The 25,925-nt window shown below is 28.5% G+C and overlaps 1 protein-coding gene across 3 annotated transcripts in view; it reads right to left on the reverse strand.

The window, feature by feature from the left end:
* The window catches only part of capu (cappuccino), a 253,224-nt gene that overhangs the window by 22,323 nt on the left and 204,976 nt on the right, over positions 1-25,925 (reverse strand). For all 3 annotated transcript variants that reach the window (XM_065501681.1, XM_065501682.1, XM_065501683.1), the window contains exon 5: positions 9,450-9,610. In XM_065501681.1, the coding sequence (XP_065357753.1) occupies positions 9,450-9,610 (161 nt within the window). The remainder of the gene's footprint in view (positions 1-9,449; positions 9,611-25,925) is intronic.

The following is a 25,925-nucleotide window of genomic DNA, read 5'->3' on the forward strand; positions in this document are numbered from 1 at the left end:
TGTCATTCTTTTTTTGTAGTTCTGGACCAATCCAAACAAAGACTTCTTAATTCAGTCATTTAAAATACACAAAGAGAGAAAGACAGGCGCCCAGTCAATTAAATAAGAAATATTGTAAGATTTTAAAATACGAGCAGTTTATGAAAAGAACATAATAAGTATTTAACAAATTGTAGTTACTAAATAAATTGGTTTTTGTGGTTAAATAAATGAAATTGGTATTTTAATTTATATGTTTATTAAAATATGAAGTTTCATTAGGAATGTTGTATTTGGTAGACATACAATTTTACTTTAATTGACTACTAATTTTTGTTTTTTTCTTTTAAGATTTTTTTTTGCAGAATATTTTTAGAAAACTTTTGTTTTAATTTTTACAATATAAAATTAAAAAAAAGCCAATTTGTCTCGTACGTATTCAAATATGTAGTATGTATAAAATGCTATATTTAAATATCTTGACTAATGACAGAGTCTTCTTTATAAAAAAAATCTCCATACATTTCATTTCCGTTTTGTCCGCATCCTTTGGCTGGTTATTGCATAATTTCCGTTTTTTATTTCATGAGTAAACGCAAAGACATGTCTATGTTCTATGTTAAGGTTTGATGTGAATAAATTTCGACGTCGACAGTTCGTTGCAACGACAACAAGTGCATCATGGGAAATTTAATTTCTTTCTTTTTTTCAACAGCAAAAAAATACTGTAGTTTTTAACTGCAAACTGACCAATTCATGTTGTACTCTATACTAATAATCTTAGTCAATGTTCTAAAATTTTCGTACTAGAAAGTTTTAGATTTTTGGAACAAAAAATTGGGGGATTCAAACGGTCTCCTATTAGGTCGTATTGTCATAATGTCCTAAAATATTTTTTTAGTTTAAACAAATTTTTGTTGGGTTTCAAACAAAAAAGTTATAAACTAAAAAGACTTTTTGGACTATGTTTATTGGTTTGTCATAAAATAACACTTTTTTTGTTTGCATCACAACAAGAATTTGTTTAAACTAAACAAATATTTTACGACATTATGACAATACGACCTAATAGGAGACCGTTTGAATATATGAAGGAGCCAGTACGTAATATTTCAAATTGTTAGAAACTAAATAATAGAATCAATAATTGTCTCAATTTTCTGGTATTGGCTAATTAACTTTTCAAAAATGTTACAGGAGCAAAAAAAAAATGTTCCAAAATCTTTGGTTTTAAATATTTTTGAAATGTGCCAATGCAGTTTTATTAACAATTTGGTACTCGTATAACACAGGTCAACAGCAAAAAAAAAGGCTTCACTAACCACTATATAGATTTGATGCATCATGGTTAAGTACAAAAATGGTAAATTTTTTTAATTCTATGGATAGATTATTTTAAAATTTTTTTTTTTCTAAAATTGCGAATTTTTGTAGATTTTTTTCCACATAATTTATGATAACTCAAAAAGTGTTAGTCCGATATTATTGAAGTAAACTTAAAAAAGTTAAAATTTACATAGCCTTTATAATAACAAATTGAAGCAAAAAATATATTTTTTACGTGAAAATAGCAATTTTTTTTGTTTTAAAAAAATCATGAAAAATCGCAATCAATAGATTTTTATGATCGATATTTAAATTTGTTCCTATTACATGTGGCTTTTCGATAATGCAATAAATCTGAAGCATTTCTGCCGTTTTCGATTTTTCATGAGTTTTTTAAAACAAAAAAAAAATATTTTCACGTAAAAAATATATTTTTTGCTTCAATTTGTTATAATAACTCCGAAACTACTGAACCGATTAAAACGCAATATATAAACAGATTAAAGGCTATGTAAATTCGAACTTTTCCAAGTTTATTTCAGTAATATCGGACTAACCTTTTTTGAGTTATCATAAATTATGTGGAGAAACATCTAAAAAAATTCGCCATTTTAGAAAAAAAAATTTTACATAGAATTTTAAATTTGGACCATATTTGTACTACTGGAACCACAATACATCAAAATTGTGTAGGGGTTAAAAATTCCTCTAAATTTTTTTTGATTTTGTTGCCCTGTGTAATTGATAATGATAAATGATCCCAAATTTAGAAGAGTGGCCATTGATTTACTGCAACAAACCCTTCAATTATTGTAATGCTATTTATATCAGCAGTTTAGCTTTCAAATCAAACCAAAAACTAGCACTCGAAATTCATTTGTATAAAAATCTAAATCTTTATAAAAAGTGGACTTAGCACGTTTGTACACTAAGCTAATGACATATTGAGCCCTAACAACGAAAAATCTTAAGTACAAAACAACAAACTTTACAGGAAAATATTTTTTGTGATTGTTTACATCTTTTAAGCTAAATTTGCTTTTGATATAAAATTTTAATGGTGCTTGTAAACGATTCTAAATTATCGATTTGTAATAACAAAAAAACGAAGATATTGTTGGTTAAGATATTTTCGCTTTGAGGGCTCGATATGTTAGAATATTTTTTTTTTTTTTGGCTATTTGAAGTTGTTACAAACATTCTGTCTAAGTAAGTACACATACCAATCTTTTATAAAGGATTTAACAATTACAAATATGTTTGTATGTATGTATGTCTGTGTATACGTTTATTCCTTCCAATTTCTCTTTTTGATTTTCGCATGAAATTTGAATAATGGGAGCAATAACCTGACATTTGTTTTGCCTACTTCTTTCGAAATCGATTTGAAAAGGAAATTAAAAAGGAAGTCTTTTTGCAAATTGTTCACAACGATAAATTTTCATTGGCTTTAAGTTACATAAATTACAAAGAACAAATTACAGGGACAATGAAAATATTTTCATTAATACAAAACTATTAATATTAATAGACAATATAAATATGTATGTGCAATGCACATTGGATGTTATATAAATATGTTAAAGTCAAATACTCAGCACTTGTGTAAACAATTTTCATTAAATATTTGATTATTTAAATACCTGTATATAAACATATTCAAAGTCTTTGCACCTAAAAACATATACTACATATCGTTAGCTTGGTGATCAAATGTGTTAAGACCATTTTCATAAATTTTATAGAAGACATTTTTGAAATTTATACAGTTTTTTATTTACTTAATTGGTATGATTTTTTGGGACTTAACACATTTTCTTATAAAATTTTTCTTTATATTTATTGTTTGAACTCTTTTATTTTATTAAAATTATAAAGATCACTAAATTTAAATTTCAAAATTAATCAATACTTTCTTAAAAATTTATGATTTACGTTTTTTGTTTAAAATTAAATTAATAAACTTATAACACTAGTTCACAAGGTTTTTTTCATGATGTGAAAAATATATGGGTTTGTTATTTTGGGTCATCTAAATTTGGGAAAAATATTGAAAAAACATTCGGTATGTCATTCTTTTGAGATATTTATTAAGAAAGAAAATATCCGGGTTAACCGAAAAAGTGTGTTTTTGAAAAAACCGGTTTTGATTATTGTCTTAAAAAAAACGGTTTCGGTTTTTGTCTTCAAAAAACCGATTTACCGGTTTATATTAAATTATTATTTAATATGATAAATTTATTTTTATTTGTGGACTCTAATAGGAAATGTGTTAAGAATTATGTACTAAATCTTCTGAAATTTAGAATTTTTGAATTCTTAAGGCTTTGTAAACTTTTCGGTTTTTTGACAAACAGGTTTTTGTAAGACGATTAACCGGTTTTAATGAAATATATTTTCTAAAGCTCATTCAAACATATTTATGAAAAACTTTAATACCATTTTTAAAAATATTGATTTATTTTATAGAAAATTATAGCATTCGACAATATTTCGTAAAAGATATAAAATAAATACGCAATTGAATAAAATAAATATGCAATTATTTTATACCTTTTACGAAATATTGTCGAATGCTATAATTTTCTATAAAATAAATCAATATTTTTAAAAATGGTATTAAAGTTTTTCATAAATATGTTTGAATGAGCTTTTAAAGTTTTTCATAAATATGTTTGAATGAGTTTTTTTGGAAACCAAAAATAATCTATCGTACCTAGCCAATCTCACAAATATATATTTAATTCAATGAACAGACTTAGGCGCTATAATATACATATTTAATAACATACTTAGTTATTCTCAATTACTTTTGTATTCAAATTTCAATTTTCGTAAAAAGTGGACTTGGCACGTTTGCTAACTAAGGTAATGATGAGTATCTACATTAGACCTGCCCTCAAACAAATAAATTTGATAAGGAAGTGTCTTATTTTGTTTTTTGGTAGCTAAAATTAAATGCTACAAAATTTGTGGCCATTCGGATAACTTAGGTTGTGAAATTAGGTAAACAGTAGTAGGTACATTTTCCGATATCTTCAAAAATGTTAAATAATATTTTTTAAAACTTTGAAATAAATCGCATCTTCCATAGAACAAGGTATAAAAATGAATGTCTAGTGAAAAATAAGGTGGGTCAAAAAGTCCGTGCCTTTTTGAATGAAACACAAGTTTTTGGATAAAGAATTATTTTATTTTTCAACATAGTTCTTCTTTGAGCTCTATGCACTTTGCCCAACGTTTCTACAATTTGTTTATCTCTTCCAAAAATTAAGATTTGTCGATGTATTTTTTGTGAGATGATTTCATAGTTGGAGTCAAATCACTTTCCGCCCAGACATTTCTTCAGGTTACGAATCAAGAAATAGTCACTCTAGGCTAAATCCAGAGAATAGGGTAGAGGGAGCATTTCAAAGATTTTTGTCATGGAAACTACACATGTGTGTATCCTTTTGTACACCCGACTGTGAACCAATATATTGAGGAAAGCTTTCCCGTACTCAACTGATCATTCAAAATTGAAACATGTGAGATGCCTATGGCTTCGTACTTTCAATCTCCGATCGGCCAACAGCATATCGTGATTTTTTTCAATTGTTTCGGGTGTAGAGACTCCAACTGAATCCAGAAAGTTCGACATCTTCCGTGCTTGTACGGTCACAACGAAATTCAGTAAATAATTTTTTACCATTGAAATTGATGGTGCAGTATTTATTAAGCTTAATTTGAGTCATGTTTTTTTCGCAATTTCTCCTTAAGTCACGAGGTAGTCTGCTATCAATGGCTGTCAAACACAAACTAAATGACGCATCTTGTTCAAATTTTGAGAGGAGTCAACTGACAGGTGCATGTTGACAGGAGAAGTGTTGCCCTTTCAATTAAGAGCCGCAAAATTCATAAAGTCGCGGACCTATTGACCCATCCTCGTATTAGCATTTTTTCACATCATATATTCAACAAAAACCTAAAACCACTGTTTTACATATAAAAGTAGTGTAAACAACTAAAAATATGAGTAAATTATTAGTTTCTGCTTACTAAATGGTGACTAACTTTTATATTTTTCATTCATTGTTTTATAACCGAAATCGGAAAAAGTACCATTGTTTACACAATTTCATAACACTAAATGTTGCATCATTTATGGATCTGTTTTAGTTACTATATAACAATATAATCCATCAAATCTATTGATGGCCAGATCTAATGCACATATTTAGTAAATTTAATTAGCCATATTAAATACAAGTTAAATAATAATAATCTTTAATACATGTGTATATGGATTATTATAATTTAATATTTTGCTTAAGGTAAATACGAGTTCATAAATATAATGTAATATTTATATTTATTACAAACATATTTATTTGCGAAAATAGATATCTACGTTGGTATAAAAAACACACAATTCATTACACATTTATTTTCAAATTCTTAATGTTAGTAAAGGAGAGTATTTGGAATTTCAATCTGGCTCATTTAACAAGAATACAATTTTCCAAACATTTTAAGGAAACTATTCATGACGAAAAATCACCTACAAATAAATCGCGATATATGTATGTATATCCATTACCATTAGTGTCGAACGTCTGCTTGTAGTCATAGAGTACCGCGCCTTGATGGGGATTGAAATTTCCCTATCAAGAAAAACTGAGTACGCAGTGTTACATGTATGGTCTCTACTTATAGGCAAGGTTGCCAACTATTCAGCTCAGAAAATGGCTAGATTTTGAATTAAAAATGGCTAGAAATGGCTAAAACCCAAAAATAACTGAATACAAATTCATAAATATTACATTTCTTGCCCCCATTACCATGAAGTCTGGTTATGTGTTAACTAATAGTTACACTGACAGTTTTTAAAAATAATTTTCACCGACTTCGTGTTAATGGGGTTTAGCAGACTAACCCCCCCCCATTTTCTCAATCTCCGGTTATCGTTTTTCGTAACAATATACATACTTCCAATTAATAGAATTTTTGTATGAGAACTGTCAGTATATCGTCACGATAAAAAATATCCAGAGATTGAGAAAATGGGGATAAAGATTGTAATATCAATATTTTTTTTCCTTTTTGATAAATTAAACGAATTTCTGGGCACTTGCATTCAAAATTGGATATATTGAAGAAATGCAAAATTGATTTTTGAATTTGCCTGATGTGTTTGCTTTGGAAACAATTTCGAAGCCTGTATTCATAAAATCAATAATATTCTCATCAAATCATCAATAGACGAATTTGTTTAAAAATACTGTTTGTCATTTGATAAAAAATACTTTTTTATTTTTAAAAAATATTTAAGAAAATTATAAAATAAAAATGGCTAAGACAAAATAAAATGGCTAGATCTTCCGGCTAGATTAAATCTAGCCATTTTTTATGGCTAAATGAATATAAAATCGCTAGATCTAGCCGGAAAATGCCTAAATTGGCAACCTAGCAAATACATAGAACGGAATGAGAGAGAAATGTCAATGAAAAAATTACTCTCTTTGCACACATATAATATACAATAACAAAATACATGGCAATACATTCAAATCAATTAGGTTTTTGACAACAGACTTAGGTTTTTGCCTCTCAGTTACCTATCTAGTTGTCATCTATGCACTCGAGCTTAGTGGAAGACTGCAGGAGAGCTCTTTAAGAGTTATTGGTACACTACTCAATGAGATTGTGTTGGTTTCCAGGGCACTGTAACATACAGGGAAATGAGGTAGCAGATGAACTGGCCAGACATGGCTCAGATTGTACGGGGAGTAAGACCTCCACTACTACAGGTAAATATTTAAAAGATTCCGTGACTCCACCAACCAATCCTGGAAGATTAGGACGGATTGACAAATGTCCCAGGCCTTTTGGCCAAAACTGGATGCAAAACACTAATTGCTTGGATAAGTGTAGTCTCAGAATTCTAGTAGAAGTGATAACCGGTCTTTGCTCAGTTGGGTCTTTATAGGTAAATGGGTTAATAGCACGCAGGATTTTTGAAGGGTGTATAGGAGTGTAGATGAGTTGGAGACAGTAGAGCACATTATGTGCAACAGACCGAGACTACAGAGTCATAGATTTAAATGGCTAGGTTGCTGGCTGTTAAAATACTAAATTTGGTCCGAATATTTTATAATAATAAAAATATAATGATATAAATGCTAGAAAATATGTTTATTTAAAAAAAAATTTTTGGTCAAGTTGTAGAAAAATCGTATGTGTTCGTGGTGAATATGTAGGAATTGACACAGTTGAATAAAACAAACTTGTGTGTTAAAACAGTCCTCAGCATACATATTTGTGGAAATATTTGAAAAAATAATTGAGAATCACATGGAATTTAACAAACAATTTTTGTCTTAATTACCTGGCCACCACTGTATGTATGCATATATTTTATAGATCTTCTTAAGCACTATTTATATTTTAAGTTTCAACTCATTCGGATCATATTTGGATTTTTAGAAAAATTTTAAAAAATGTGATACCATGTCATGAAATTTTGCTAATTAAGTGTAAAGCGCTTTATTTACAACTTTTGTATCTTTGGTGACACCCACTGAAATTTTACGGCAAACAATTTTGTAGAATATATTAATCCTTAAATGTCCTTTAAGAAAGGACTTTTTTGATTTTCTCGAAAAAATGGTCAAATTGACCTCTAAAGAGAAGAGATAGAGGGTTAAGATCTTCCACAAAAATGATCCCCATAAAATTCCACAATATAAATCTGACAATAAGAATTCTCTCAGATATTAACTTACAACATTTTTTTCAGTTAGTATAATGCTACCTTCGAACAAAAAATTAAAACTGTAAAAAAAATTCAGACCAACTGGACTATAAGTGTATTCTAGAAAAATTATCTACTCAACATGCCTTTTCAGAATTATAGGGTCGTTATTCTGTTCCAATCAAAAAGTCTCAATTTGTTGGATAGTGTTATTATATGATGTGATCAAATTTACTTGCAAGAAATTCATAAGCAACCGATTTTCGGGTCACAAAACCTTAGGATTATTTTTGCAGGTAGTCCTTTAATTTGGGGTTATTGGGGTTATTTCTCTTGAATAACGTGCCATATCGCAGCGCAGGGAAGTCGATCGTCAAAAATAGCAATATACAGCCACCAATTTGAGACAAATACTTGAATTTTTTTCATCAACTGAATTTTAAGTGCGATAGAGCCAAAATAAAAGGACATCTAAGGGTATGAAATTTTATATTAATGTTTCTAGTTTCTGAAAAATGTTTCGAAAAATCGGTAAAACATATATGGACAAAGATATGTGGAAATACGTTGACCCACCTCAGCGAACATCCGCTGTAATAACATGATATGACCGAAACTAATGGAACTAAAAATAAGAAATTTGGTCCGAATATTTTATAATAATATGAAAATATGTTTATTTAATAAAAAATTTTTTGGTCAAGTTGTAGAAAAATTTTATGTGTTCATGGTGAATATGTATGAATTGGAAATATTTGAAAAAATAATTGACAATAACATGGAATTTAGCAAACAATTTTTGTCTTAAATTCCTGGCCACCACTGTATGTGTTACTCCTCAACTGATAATCACATTGAAAAGAAATGTATACGGATGTGTAGAGGAGGACGTAAGCTTTCAAAAAAATAAGTTAAACTAGAAAAAGTGTTAAGAGACCGTAATTTCTTGAAATATGATTAAATTTATTTGGTATTTAATTTTTGAAGAGTATTTAAAATGTGTCGGTAGCAGTTTTCAGAAAATTATGGAATGCACAACATATTTTAACGTCTGTCTACACTTGTTGCTGAAATCTGCTAAAAAAAATTGTTGCTTCAAATATTAAAAAACTCTAATACATATCATTATATCATTGATTATTGTGAGAGATTAAAAAAATGTTATTTGCTTTAATTTGAAACATACACCACTTTGTTATGTCTCAAGGATTTTTAACAAAATAATGTGTTGTCTATATTATTTTCATTCTGGTTTTTATTCTAAAATTTATACCATTAATTCTGAATGCAACATTGTCTATGTCTGATAACTTTTCTCTGTTTCTAACAATACATTACAATACAAAATTTGTTCTTATTTTTATTTTGTTTTTATTGATTATTTGTTGATTGTTCAAGTGCGAGTACTTACCTTGAATGTTTCCAAATCATTTTTCTCGGAAATTTGCTTCAGAACACCCACATTGATTAAATTATTGCAATATTGAAGTGTCAACATACTAATATCCTGTTCACTCAAATGATTGCAATTGTTTTGTAGCGACGATATGAACCATTTCATCAGCATTTGACCTGAAAATGGTAAAAGTAAAAGGGAAAAACAAATTAATTTTGTTTGTACCGCATTTAGCTCTGTACGAAAGCAACAACTAAACACAAAACCCGAACGTACTTATTTTAAAAGAATCGTAAAATAAATTGAAAACTTCAATTAATGTGGCCATTAATTGACGAAATACTCTTTGTGAATCAGTGACACTGTTTTTTTTTATTTTTTTGGTTTTTTTGTCAACTAAATAAGTAAACACAATCAAACACGGAGATTCAACCAATACTAAATGAAAATGACATCTATTTTTTTGTTTTTAATTTAAAAGAAATTCTACAAAAGGAATATATTTTTAGAATGGTGTTTAAGTTGTTTTAAATGTGCCAACAAACAATTTTAAATTAGAGAGTAAAACAAACATTTCCATTATGTTGACAAGAGATTACCCCTGCACTAGTCACGTGGAATATGAAAAGAGGACAGACTTAATTTAACTTGTACAATTATGGAAAAAACAAGAGCATTTTTAAATTAATTTATGTTTGTTGGGTTATAACTCGCAAGAGTCTATTTTTACCACAACGTGTGGCATGCGTCTTGTAGAAGTTTCTCATTTCTATTGAAAATTGATGCACATTTCTCCAGAATACGTAGATAAATACAACATTATGTGGGTGTTGTTGAGTTGAGTAGAAAAAAATATATTTTACATAAAAAACGCTAAAATATACACATATGTATGTAATTTTAATATTTATATTTTCCTGATTTCACTCTGTTTAATTTATGAATTCCAATTTGACTTTTTGACAATTTCTTACACCTTAACTGTATGAAGCATAATTAAGATAAAACATAAATTATGTTTTAATTCTAGCAGACGTAAATTTAATAGATAATTGACTTAATTTAACAAAAAGTACACATTATTCTAGCAAATTTATATAAATCCACAATTTAACTTTTTAATGCCAGTCAACAATACAATTTAAAAAAAAAACGTTAAATAACTTATTTTGTTTTAAATGGGAGAGAATGGGGTTAAAGGCTACCAATTGAATTTAGATACAATTAAAGATACACAAATATTTGTACACTCTTCACCTTGATGTTCTGTTGGTTGAAAACGGTTTACCGAGACCCGAAATATATATGTAGATATACTTAGTAATCAGAATTATACACACAAATTTTTTTTCAGAGATAATGGATATAACTAGGTTTCCTCACAGATAAAATTTTTTTTAGCAGATCCTTGGAAATTTCTGGAATAGCTTCAGAATTTCTCTTCTTAAAGTAATTATTTCTGCACAGCACGGTGGTAAATTCCGGCCAAAAATGTTTTTTTTTTGCTTTTTTTATTTTTATAAAATGTTGATGGTAAATTTTTCTTAACACAGAATAAACAGTATCATTATTGTTTTGGCTATACAATTTTTTGCTTGTCATTATACCCTACACCACCATAGTGGGGAGGGTATAATGCGTTTGTGCAGATGTTTGTAACGCCCAAAAATATTAGTCTAACACCCACCTTAAAGTATACCCATCGACTTAGAATCACTTTCTGAGTCGATTAAACGATGTCCGTCCGTCCGTCTGGTCGGTTGGCTGGCTGGCTGTCCATGTAAACCTTGTGCGCAGAGTACAGGTCGCAATTTTGAAGATATTTCGATAAAATTTGTCCCCTCGAAATTGGACTTTATTGGTCATAAATGTTTAATTTATCTATGTATCTACACAAATTTAGCTCCAAATAAGTTTTATATATGCAAAATTCATGTCACCAAATTTTGTTACGATCGGTCCGTAATTAATCATAGCTCCCATATAGACCCGCTTCCGAAAATCACTTTAACGTGCTTAAATCACTTAATAATGTTGGTATACACACAAAATTCAACATAGTTAACTTTAATATAGACATAAATCACACGACCTAATTTTATGGTGATCGGTCCATAATTGGTCATAGCTCCCATATAAGGCCTACTTCCGAAAATCACTCACGAATATAAATTATTGATATTTTAAAAGAACAATATTTTTACTCATTTACTTGGTGTAGGGTATTATATGGTCGGGCTTGACCGACCATACTTTCTTACTTGTTTATATATGTATGTCCACAAATTCCGCTCCAAATAAGTTTTATATATTCAAAATTCATGTCAACAAGTTTTGTTACGATCGGTCCATAATTAGTCATAGCTCCAATATAGACCCGCTTCCGAAAATCACTTTAACGTGCATAAATCGCTTAAAAATGTTGGTATACACACAAAATTCAACATAGTTAACTTTAATTTAGTCATAAATCACACGACCTAATTTCATGGTGATCGGTCCATAATTGGTCATAGCTCCCATTTAAGGCCAACTTCCGAAACTCACTCAAAAATATAAATTATTGAAATTTTAAAAGAAAAATGTTTTTGCTCTTTTACTTAGTGTAGGGTATTATATGGTCGGGCTTGACCCATCATACTTTCTTACATGTTTTAATATTAGAAAAATATGATTTTTTTACTTTTAAATCGAAGTAGCCTGTGCATTTTTCTTTAAAGTTTTTTTGTTTTTGCAAATTAGCAAAATTTTTTATAAAACAGTTAGTAGTTAACCATTCGACGTAGTTATTACGGAGTTTTTGCGTGTTCTTTTTATATAAAAGTGATGTGATTAGGAACTAGTTTTAAATCTATAGAAACTAAATTAAAACAAAAGTTTGAAAGGCCAGAATAAATTAAAAGGGGCTATTAGAGGTTAAGTGTAAATTACATCAAATACTGCAAAGTATCAAGAGTAAGTACTACAAATTTCAGCTGCAATTATCTGCCATTCCAATAACCAGAACCAGTGCCTTCATATTTTACACATTTTTTTTTGGTCAATTTCAAAAATTATCTAAGTTTGAGAGTTATTTACGTCTATGCTAATTTGTCTAAACCGTGTCTTTGTATGTCGAAATTTTTTCAATGGATCATTTATGTTATTTTTAATTATAAACCAAATGGCTTTACAAAAATTACATACTTTTTTCGATACTTTTATAACGTCAATGTTTATTTGGCCAACTCTTGTATGCAATTTCAAATATTTTTTGCGATGGATCAAGTGTGTTTTTCATAAATGTACACCATTAAAAATTCTCGTTTGTCTGTTGAAGGCACGATAGGCACTACACTGAAGGATAGGGGAATTAAAGAACCAGAGCTAGGACCAAAATTTGAGAGAGCCTCCAAAAAATTAATATTTTTAAAAATGGTAAGAATCGGTCCATTATTTATCCTAGCACTAGTGTTTATAAATCGGTTAACCGAAAAACCGTTTTTTTCGAAATCTCGGTTTTTTGAGAACCAGTTAATTTAAAATCTTAATTTTCGGTTAACCGTTTTATCCGGTTTATATCACACGGTTAACCGGGTTTTAAAATTTAGGACTAAAATGTTTAAATCTCATGTTTTGAAGAATATTTTTTGTCCATTGTACCCATTATATCAAATATTTGGTCTGATGTGAAACCTAAACTGCTAATATACAATATAAACCTCTTTCGAACAAAACTTTTAAGAATTATAATGATTCTAAATAGTAGCGGACGAACTTAAAAACATTTTTAGAGTCAATTGCACATACTGAAACTATTAAAAATTTAAATTATGAGTTTAAGCTAAATCATACTAATGATTCATTAAAAACTTAGAGATGATTTTACCAAACGTTAAATTGAATTTGATGCACAGACCTTTTAATAACTTTGACTAGATTAGTGTATTTTGTTCTTAAAATTTTATTTTATTAATCATGTACAAAAGTGCAGAAATATTGCAGGAGAGACAAGAAAGTTCTACAATCCTTGATTTACAATATTTTTTAAATCTGTTAATGCAGTTTTATTAATTATTTCATGTTATTTCTAATGACAAATAATCACAGTTAAGAAGAAGTGCATCTGCCTGCATCTTATATGGCCTTTTTGGGACTTGGAACATTTTTTTGTTTTATATCAGGAATCACAATTTAAAAATTTGTGATTTACATATTTTGGTAGAAATTTAATGAAGAAACCAATAACGATAAAACATGTATAGTTAGTAACATATTTATAGTAAATTCCATTTGACTGAGATAATAATTTTGAAATTTTTACAAATTAAAATGGACTTAGCATTTTTGCATATTTTTAGTTATTTAATATTAATTATTCCTGACTACTAAAAACCAAGAATTTCAAAGCAGTGTATACTTTATTGGACATTTTATGTTTTCTTCACATATATGTCGGTTAACCGGTTTAACCGGTTTTTTCGAAGTATGTTAACCGAAAAACCGGTTTTCTAAAAAAGGCCAAAAAACCGGTTTTTTATAAACACTACACCTTAACCAATTAAAAAGTAATAAAATGAACACATTAAATCAGTTCCATCCATTGGACTTATCATGTTTTTGCTTCAAGCTCTTTGTAAAATATGAAACTACAAATACAAATTTGATTTTATTTTTAGTTTTTTTTTAAGTCTTTTGTGAACTTTGTTTTAATTAATAAATTTATTTAAAAAAAACGAGAGTATAAAAAAACACAGATGTTAATAATAAAGAGGGAATAAATGTCTGCACGAAGATCGTAGATAGAGTACAACAATGAACAGCTGTTGATACAATTTCTAAATGATTTATGTGTGATATTTTATGAGTCAACAAGTCAGCAGAGTCTAATAAAAATACGAAAATGTATGTACGGAATTTAAATGTATACGAAAAAAAATATAAACAAATTAACAACTCTAGAGATAGGCGTGTAAGTCAGATCACCCTACCCCTGATGCGAGCTTATAGTAATTATCGGTTTTCCACCCTTGACAATGAAAAATTAGCCTGATGTTAACACTAGGATTGTCATTCGAATAGTCGAGGAAAAAAATATATTTTTTATTAGAACGAATAACATTTTCAATTTAGAATTAACAAATATTCGTTCAACAATTGTCGATTAATTGAATACTAGAATAAATTTATTTTCAAGTTAAAATTAAAAAAAAATAAAAAATTATAAAAATAAAAATTTGGAGAAAATATCTCAAAGAAACAAGACCAATAGTTTATAATTTTATTTCAAGTAGGTAGCATTGGGATTTTTTTCATGCGTATTTATAAATTAATTTCCCAATCCAATTAAAAGACTTGCAAATATTCTATTGTATCTGATAATTGTCTCATGATGTTTATGGAGACATAATTACAATTCAAAATGCAAAGAATGCATAGAAATAATTTGGTACTTTCTATTTTTGAAAAGTACTCTTTTGGTTCAGTTTCCAATGCCTGTTAATAACCCTAACGTTTTGGACGTACATAATTTATTTGTGTAAAACTTTATTTGGATACCTTCAGGTTTATGATCATTGAACTGTAAATGAAGTAGAATAAAAACCCAAACAACGTCATTTATAGAAAACTATTTGTTGTATATAAAAAAAAAATACTTTATGTAGAGCACTCACAATCAGGGATGGCAAGTGAAATTGGAAACCTTACACTAGCTATATTACTACTTGTACAATTAACTAGTTCGATGTGGCTACTAAAGTGGTTGCTAAATGGATATCATTTCCACTACATTTCACCAGCATATTCAGTAATAAACAATAGTCAGATATTGGTCTTAAGTTTTTGAAAATAAATTTGAGAAAAATAAAATCATCTAAAATATACCACTTCGAAAATTTTTGGAATTTTTTATCAAATGACAAAGAAACAGCCTTTTTAAACAAAAGTATTATGTATTCGCCTGTATGTGATTTGATGAGAATATTATTGGTTTTATGAGAAAATACTGCGAAATTCTTTCCAAAGCAAACACATCAGAAATATTCAAATTTCAATATTGCATTTCTTTAATGTATCCGATTTTGTTTATAAGTGCCCAGAAATTTGTTTAATTTATCAGCAAAAAAAGAACAATTTTTATTGATATTGTAATTTTTTTATCTGCTAAGAAAGCCAATAAGCACCAAAGCCTCAAAAATTCAAGCACTTGAACATTTTGTTGGAATTTGACTTTAATGCAAATGTAATTATGCTTTAAACTTGAAAAATATTACAGAAACATATGACTTGAGTTTGTGTTTCCTTTTTACTGGATAATGCTATTGAAATAAAGTATAATACAACTATAATTCAATTGGTTGGCTATAATTCAAGGCTTGAATTACGCTTGCTTTCAACTTGAAATCCAGTAAAAATGCTTATTGGGTATATACTAGTGAAGTATATACTAGTGGGTTTTAGCCATTTTTATACCCTTCACCTTCGTAAGTTTGTCATTCCGTTTTAAGTTTTAAATTTTTTATTTCCGACCCTATAAAGTATATATATTCTGGATCCTTATAGATAGCTGAGTCGATTAAGTCATGTCCGTCTGTCTCAACTTTCCGAAGCCCCCTTAAATACACAATCCATACATCAATATCTCCGGAATTCTTCCGGCTCGGTTGCTATTTAAAATCGAGAAAATCGGTCCACAAATGGCTGAGATATAAGGAAAAAACCAGGACAACCTAGATTTTGACCTATTTTTTTACCTATATCTGGATTACTAAGTCATTAATATAGACAATATGGATATCTAATGATAGATATTTCAAAGCCTTTGCAATGGCGTATATAAGACCATAGTAAGTTGGACCTACAATGGGTCAAAATCGGAAAAAATATTTTTTAACCCGAATTTTTTTTCACAAAAATTTTTTTTTCGCTATATTTTAACATTTTTTTTTAAATTTAAAAAAAAATTTTAAAAATTTAAAAAAAACAATTCGAAAAAATTATTTTTCCAAAAAATTAAAAAATTGGAAAAAATTAATTTTGTTTACCTAAAAATATTAAAATTTTTTTTTTAAGTATAATTTGGTGAAGGGTATATAAGATTAGGCACAGCCGAATATAGCTCTCTTACTTGTTAATTCTAAATCTAGCCATTTTCTGAGCTGTAGAGTTGGCAACCTTGGTGATGATGCAGAAAATGCTAATATATCTATTTACATAAAATACTGAAAATTATTTGAAAATAGTATCAAAAAAAGTATGATCATATTAAATTTTCCATCCCTGCTCACTATAGTTCGCCTACAGATATCTATTTGTTTTTCAACAATTGAAAACCTCATCTTATTTAATTAGTACAATTATCGGTTTTCAATTGAGCGTGCGGAATCACTTACGTTTTAACAGTGAAGCAGATAAATTGTCCATGTTAATTTCAATCTTAACAAAGCCATATTGTACAGAAGCTGTTATGTTGTCTTTAGTCACTTTTAATAAACATTTTCGAACATTATCTGTTGAAATCGTATTCACACAGTTTTCAAGGTCATTTGGATGGTTGATCAAGTTCTTCGTTGGCGGAATGTAGTGTTGTAGTAGAGATTCATGGGAAATTGTTAAAAGTAGCAATGAATTTGGATTTGGTTTTAAAATAATGAACGGCAAGAGCTTTTGTAAATTGTACGCAAATAAATGTTCATTTGTAATTGTTGTAGTCGTTGTAGTCGTCGTATCCATTTCACGATAAACTTTCAAATTATTGGTAGAATCCTTAATGGGCTTTGTTATTTGGGGATTTATTGGGACGCACAGGCCACTTGTTATTTGACGATAACGACGACAACAACAGTGTGTATGATAATGATGGAGGTGGTGGTGCTGTTTTTGCTGCTGTAGTTGGTAAATTGTTGGCTCAGTTGTGTAGCAATTGTTTTTATTGTTTTTTGCTGCAGAGTATTGAATTTGTGGTTTGTGTAAAACTCTCGAGTTTCCATTGAAAGCAAAAGGCTTCTTATTGTTCGCACTCGCACAAAAGCTATTATTAGCCAATGTCATCAATAAAGGACACCAAACACCTGAGAGCTCTTGTGTTTTTACAAATGCGGCTGGCGATAGTGTTGCTATGGCTGCAGTTGTTGTTGCTGTGGCTTCTGCCGCAGCAGCACCGGCAGCAGTTGTTGGTTGTACCCTGATGGTTTGAATTGTTAAAGATGCTGAAATTGCATTCAATGATGACATTATTGAACGCACCTCTAAACACTCAAATGTTTGGGTAGAATGTTCATTAATTTCTCTGTGTGTTTTTCATTAAAAACGAGCGTGTTTGTTTGTTTGTTTTTGTTCTTTTATGCACTACTCTTGTTGTGTTGAGTGGTGTTTGCCTTCCGTATGATGTCTTCTTTTGTTCACATTGAGTTGCTTGCTGTAGCTGTATGTGGGCTCGTTCTCCCGCTCTTCAACTCATTTTTAACACCTTCGTTTTGTACCCCCGTCCGTCCATTCATTAAATTCTTTTTTTTTGCGGTGTCGTCGATTTTTATGTCTTTACATCTATAAACGCGATTTAAGACTAAATACATTTGAAACGAAATAAAAATTTTGTCTATATTGTTGTTTGGTTTAATAACTTTATTTACTTATTATTTTTTTTTTTAAATTTTTTTTTGCCTCAACATTCGTCTAGTTTGCTTCTAAAACTAATCGTCATCACTAACATTAGGTCGTTCATTGATTCATAAGTGGTTGATATACATACATAGATACAGTGGTTTCAATTGATGATTGTTGGCTGTGAAATACAACTAAACTAAACACTACACATTTTTTGGTTGTTCACCGCTAATTAAGAATTTATAATAGTGGCATTTGACCGGTCTTGTCACACTTGAGGTGTCAATCGGTCAAAATTCAGTCAATGCTATTGCTTTAACAGATTTAACAAGTTTAATCTGCCAAAAATGCATAATTCGTTTCGAAAGAGTACTTTTTCAAATCAGAATGCGTATAAACCACGATTATTGTCATTATTTTTTCTAAACATGAAAATCCTGCCTCAAATAAAATTTTTTCTCGGAAATTTTTAAAAATATATTACATACCTAGTAATAACGCCAGTATGGAATATATAGCTCTATAACAAGTAAGAGAGCTATATTCGTCTGTACTGAATCTTATATACCCTTCACCAAAATATACTTCAAAATACAAATTTTAAATATTTTTAGGTAAACAAAATTTATTTTTCTTCCAAAGTTGTTTTTTTTTGTAATTTTTTGGAAAAAATATTTTTTCGAATTGTTTTTTAAATTTTATTTTTTTTTCAAATTTAAAAAAAAAAATTTTTTTTGTTGAAAAAAAAAAATTCTGGTTAAAAAATATTTTTTCCGATTTTGACCCATTGTAGGTCCACAAGTAGCTGAGATATGAGGAAAAAACCAGGACAACCTCGATTTTTTTTACCTATTTTTGACCTATATCTGGATTACTAAGTCATTAATATAGACAAAATGGATATCTAATGATAGATATTTCAAAGACCTTTGCAACGACATATATGGTCCATAGTAAGTTGGACCTTTTTTCGCCAAATTAAATTTAAAAATTTAAAATAACAATTCGAAAAATATAAGATTCGGCCCAGCCGAATATAGCTCTCTTACTTGTTTTGTAAATATTTGCCATGTGTGACCGTACCTTTAGAGATTCGGGATGTAAAAAATTAAATTATTTTTAAATATTTAATAAATTATGTGTTTGTATGTATGTATGTAGGTTATCGAATCACTGTGTTCTATTTTTATATTTAATGTCAAATGTACAGAAACAGTAAATAAGTACACTACTTGTTTTACACTGTACAGTGGGACAGAATACAAAATAATTAGCAATAAGTATTTATTTATTTAATTTAAACTTCTAAACTACTGTTCAGATTTCTTTGAAACATGTAAAGTCAATACGAAGATTTTGATTTTCAGATGGATTAGTACACAGTGATATAGAAACATTTTGTTTCGTAAATAATTCAGTAGCTTGTGAACGATTGGAGATATCTTCATGAGTTTTTACACAATCAGAACATAGGTATTTTTGAGTTGATTTGTTGTTTGCCTCGGTTCTAAAAAATTTTAAGAAAAAAAATCTCATATAGCAACAAATTTCCTAAAATACATTGACATCTTTGTAATAAAGTATAAAGTTTTGTTTTAATTATATCATTATTTTAAGTCGTATAATATTATAAGTTAACAAAAGTACCTTTTTTTAATTTTATAAAGAGTTTGCTAAAAATGTTAAATACAGGCAAAGTTCGCCATAACGAATAATTATATGACGAATGACCAAATATTTGCATTAGAAACCTTATATGTAAAACTAATAAAGAAGATGATTTACTTTCCATATAACAAATAGTTAGGGGAAATCGTCTTTCCTTTCTCATCTTTATAAGATTATCCGATTCAAACTTATTTAATTGAAGTACTTTAAAGTATAAATATAAACTAGACTATAAACAAGGACGAGAAATCCCGGGAATTCCGTAATAATTTCAATCCCAAAATCCCGGGAAATTGTGCGAGAATTCCCGGGAATTATTTTCCTTAGTTTTATTGAAGTTTTTTAAAATTTACATTCTCTAAAAGATGCTTAAAGTTTAAAAACAAATGTAGAAGATTCATACAACAAAAACCTTCTAACAAAATAGACCAATAACATGTTCATTATCCAAAAACTCGTGAAAGGACTGTCAAAGAATTCTATTCCGATCGAAAGCGGAATTATTTTATTTTATTTATTATTGGAATAAAACCACCATCGGTTAAATTGAATTTTGCTGTGCCGAATCTTATATACCCTTCACCAAATTATACTTCAAAATAAAAATTTTTAAGTAAACAAAATTTATTTTAAAATTTTAATTTTTTTTTTGTTTATTCAATTTTTTTTTTGGTGAAAAAAAAAATTCAGGTTAAAAAATATTTTTTCCGATTTTGACGCATTATAGGTCCAACTTACTATGGTCTTATATACGTCGTTGTAAATGTCTTTGAAATATCTGTCATTAGATATCCATATTGTCTATATTAATGTCCTAGTAACCCAGATATAGGTCAAAAATCGAAGTTGTCCTGGTTTTGTCCTCATATCTCAGCCATTTGTGGACCGATTTTGCTGATTTTAAATAGCAAACTTCTCGAAAGCATGTCTGACAGAATTATTGAGGATTTGGATCCCGAAGATATCTGGGGTCTTCAGAAAATTGATTTTAACAGACAGACGGACAGACAGACAGACAGACGGACATGGCTTAATCGACTCCGCTATCTATAAGGATCCAGAATATATATACTTTATAGGGTCGGAAATGAAAAATGTAGAAATTACAAACGGAATGACAAACTTATATATACCCTTCTCACGAAGGTGAAGGGTATAAAAATAAAATATTTATTTTTTGCAAATTAACTGAATTAATTGGAGTCTAACGAAGGTAGAACAAAATCTAATGCAAATTGAAGCCATTCGGATACAAATGACAAAAGGTTACCAAAATTAGAAATCGAGTCAGTTTATATCTTTATATTAAATTTTTATTGGATTTTTTATTTGAATCCAATTACATTTTAAAATCAAAGAAATTTTTAGATTTTTAACAAATTCTACATTCTTTAAATTGAATATTTTTTTCTATGCGGGAATTCCCGGCATCTCGGGAAATTTCAAAATTAATCCCGTTTATCCGGGAAATGAAAAAGTGCGGTAAAAGAAAAACTCTAATTTTAACAGATACATTACATTAAATATTTGACTAAAAATCAGAAATCGTTCAGAAAATTAAACAAGTAAAATGGTTATATTCGGCTGTGCCGAATCTTGTATACCCACCATCAATACATAGTTTTGGCCCTCTAAGGGGTCTTGAATCAGTTATGAGTAATTAATTTCTGAAAACTTTAAATGACTTTTACCGAAATTTATGTTAACATCATTATACAAAAATTATTTATTGACAATAAAGTATTTTTCTGATCTAGGGGTTATATGGGGGGTAGGGTCAATTATGGACCGATCCTCACAAAAGTTAGTAGAATTTTTATCTTGGATTTTCGAAATTATTTTAATTAAATTCAATAGAGTAATAAGTTTTATAAAGCTTCTGCAAAAAATTGTGTCAAGCTACCTGAGTTTTAAATATATTTTAAGCAGTTATTTTGAAATCGGCCCCACTGTACACCGAGTATAAAATGTTTATATACGAATATGTTCTATATATTTGAAGAACGATGAAAGTAGAATGATCATTCAACAGTTGTCAATTTTATTGTGGGTATTTTGAACGAAAATTTAATATTTGCAAATAATTATTTACGTTATTTTTTTAGTATTTTTTTAATTTGAGAGTGTTTTTGTTTTAATTGTAATCTTTAGTATGTATTAGTATTATTTTCCATTGTGTATTTAATGTTTGTTTTCTTTATTTATAACGTTATTTTTTTTATTTGAAGTTTATACGCTAAATAGCTTGGTAAACAATACTAGTCAACCATTTAGTTTCTTTTTCCAAAATTGTCTACTTGAAATGTTTTAATTAAATTTGATTGTATTCGTTCTTGTCTTGTTGTAGATCTTGTTTTGTAGTGGCATACGTGCCCTTTAAGACATTCTATATCAATTTGATTCGATACCAGTCTTCAATAGTTAATTTACAGTACTTGCTGTTGTTGTTGTTGGTGGTTTTTATTATCAGCACTGTTGTAATTGTAATTGATTTATTGCTTGATTATTTAATTGTACTCGTATTTGACTGCTTGTGCGAATTTTGAAAATGTTGCCATTAAATTAAAATTCTGTTTTTGAGTAATTGTATATATCTACTACTGATGCACGGTGGTTTGATTGCAAATAAATAGTAATAAATATGGAAATCGGCAATATGCACGAAAAACCGAAAAATATGCTCTTAAAATAAAAAATTTATTCGTCGTATGAATTCCAATCAATATTTGATTTTTAAAAGTTTTTAATAAAAATATGCTTTTTTGGTTCATATCCAAAAACATAATTTCGGTTACATGATCTACGACATTTCTATGTTTTTAGTAAATACCAAGCAAAGTTTGGATTGCCTAAAAAAAATTAGGTTGTAACTTTTACCATCCCGAATCCCAGCATTGTTGTAGGGAGTCCGGTTCGACACCTCTAGTTTGAATAGTGGCCAATCAATGATTCATATACCACATTTACTGATTAACACAATTTTATACATGTCAATGTAGTATTATAATCAGAAAGTCAAAGTAGAATATATAAATTTAAAATATCTACTCAATAATTGTCGACATTAAAAATCACATTTTACTACCCTCAAAATAAATCACAATGTTTTTGAATATGATCTTATCAATTAAAGACATTAACGTCATCAAATTTATTTATTTACTTGGTTGGTATTATCACTGACGCATTTATTTTGAATATATGAAGTTTATATTTTAAACAAAATATTAAAACTCTGCTAAAGATCTTATTTATATAAATTAAGGGGAATTTGTTTTATTACACATGATTGTATTAATCATTGTTATGAAGTTACTTCAGACAGCAGCGATTAAATAAAATACACTTAAAGGAAATCTATTTTTTTATATGGAATGGAAAATTTAAGTTTTGTTCGGTGTCAAAATAATATTATTGTAAAATAGTACTTTTTCACCTTTTTTCATTTAACATTTTTAATTATTTTCATTCGAAAATACTATCACATACACAAAATTGTTAATATAAAATACAGTTTTCTATAGCTATATACAAAATGTTCCATATTTTTAATTTTGGGTCTGTATATATATTTTTTTTTATATAAAAACTTATGACATGATATGATATCTCTTGTCCAATTATGTTTATTAGAGTGTTATAGAGATTCAGTGTTGCCAAAACGGCGGTTTTTCAGCTAGATCTGGAGGTATTTTATCGTCGTTAGCGGGTATTTTTCTGAAAAAACCGCTAAGTGGTTTTTCTAGCTGCAAAATATTTTCATTTGGCGGTTTTTAGCGTTTTTTATGTCTGGTATTTACTTAAACAAAACTACAATAATAAAATTTGTTGTCAATTTTTTTAAGTGTATGCCAAGTTTTCTTTGTATTGTTTTTGTGGTTTATCGATAAATAGTGTTTTGCACATATCTAAAACAAAATCTAACGGCATTTTTTTTAGTTTTTTCTTTATTATTATTATTCTTAGAAGCAAGTGAACTAAACCGGTGGTAAAAAAGAAAAGTTTTTAAAAAAATAAATTTGTTCAAATAAACAGAAAAACTAAAATATCAAAACTATTTTTTATAAAGAAATATACACATTGGTAAGAAAAAATCTAAATATAAATGTAGCAGTCAAAAGAATTCTTAGCCAATGGTTAGAGTTAGAAACACTTTTTGGTATCGCCCGTCTCTCAGAAAGATGCTATTCAGCTGAAACGCTTTATAATATGTATAAAGATCCAGTAAATTTTATCTACCTTTCCTTTTTAAATCCTATTCTTTCGGACATGAATGTTGTCAACATGAGTTTTCAAAGCAATAGTTCAGATCCTACTAAGCGCCTTAATGACTTAAAAGTGGCAATAAATTCATTAAAAACTAAAATATGCGATACTGAAAGACAATTTCAAATCGAAGATTTTGAAAATTACATTAAGCCAAATAGTTATTTAGGTTATCAGTTTGAAACTGAAATGCGAAAATACAAACGCAATGGAATTATTACGTCTGAAAAGGAATCAGAAATAAGACAACGATGTGTACATTTTTGTATATCGCTGTTGAAGCAATTGATTCAAAGGTAAAACTTATTTTTTTTTGCTTCTATAACTAATCTTTATCAAACTTTCAGATTACCAGAAAACCGAGACATTTTATCAAAAATAGATAATTTTTCCATAAATAATGTATTTCAATCAAAAAAAGAAGATGTTATTCCATGTTTGGAACAATTTGGATGTAGTCCAGAAAAAATTGAACAAATTTTAATGCAGCTCAGTAACATAAACATTATTAGGTGGAAAAATCTTTCAAATACTACATCGTTTTGGTTTGAGGTTTTGCAGTATCAAGATTCAGCTGGAAATAATATTTTCAAAGAAATAGCTGATTTTGCTTTGCAAATTCTTTGTATGCCATGGTCAAATGCGGAAGTGGACCGAGTTTTTAGTCAGCTTAATATTGTAAAATCAAAATTAAGAAATCGTTTGCAATCTGAGATGGTTAATGGCATTTTGACAGTAAAGTAACTTATTTTGTAATATTTATAATATTAATATGTTTTAATAAAAATTAATTTTTTTAGTTATGACCTTCGTCGCCATGAAAAGTGCTGCTACGATTATGAAGTCCCAAGAAAGTTTTTAGATTTAATTGGTACCTCTGAAATATACGATAATTCTGCAAATGATAATTTGGAATTGATAGATCTTAATTAATTTTTTGGCACACATTTTAATTTAAAATTTAATTATTTTTGGTTTTTAAGCAGTTTTGCTTGATAAATCGTTAAATAAAAATTTTGCGGTTTAAATCAGCGGTTTTATTTAAAGATTTAGTGGTTTCTGGCGTTATTTTAGGCGCAATCTGGTGGGATATGGTCTTAAAGTTTTGGCAACACTGTAGAGATTCCAATTGTATTGGGGAATTCCTCTTTTATAGAGAGTAAATTTAGAATACCGGTATTTCTCAACAAGCTACGAAATATCATGTAGAGGCAATTGTCAACAAGTGACATCTGATAACAAGTGATTATGTTGGCTGTCATGGCTGATAAAATTGATGATCAGCTATATTCTTCCTCGCTTTTTCTAATTAAGGCAACTAACCAAACAAAATGTTTTGACAAATTGCAAAATCAAATACTATTTCAAATCAATAAGTAACTATATCTAAACACTTCAGCAGTTCCTTGCAAACCGAGAATATTTGAATATATGATGCAGACCCCTCTCCATTTATTCTCAAAGATATTTTGACAAATATTTCAGACCAATATATTTTTACCATAAAATTAGTCATGAAATCATTATCAGCCCAATTATGAAAGAAAATTACGCGGGAGTTTTTTCCCTTTTCGTTTTTTTAACATAGAATTTGAATAGGAAAAATGAGAAAAGGGAAAAAACTGCCGGGGAATTTTCTTTCATAATTGGGCTGATAATGATTTCATGACTAATTTTATGGTAAAAATATATTGGTCAATAATATACACACAGCCTCAAAAGTGAGTAAACACCAGAGAATTTTTTGATTTTTTTTAAGATCATGAAAATCGTATAGTCCGACTTAAATCTTTTTTTCTCAGAACAGAATCTATTATTCAACCCAATCTCCAACAAACCAAAACATTTAAATTTAAATCGATGGATAGATTTTAAGATTTTAATTATCTTAAAAAAAATCAAATAATTTTTGGTGTTTATTCACTTTTGAGGCTCACTGTAGGTCTTTTTGAGTTTAAATGATTGAGTTTT

The sequence above is a fragment of the Calliphora vicina genome, chromosome 2 (assembly GCF_958450345.1).
Source record: "Calliphora vicina chromosome 2, idCalVici1.1, whole genome shotgun sequence".
NCBI classification, from domain to species: Eukaryota; Metazoa; Arthropoda; class Insecta; order Diptera; family Calliphoridae; genus Calliphora; species Calliphora vicina.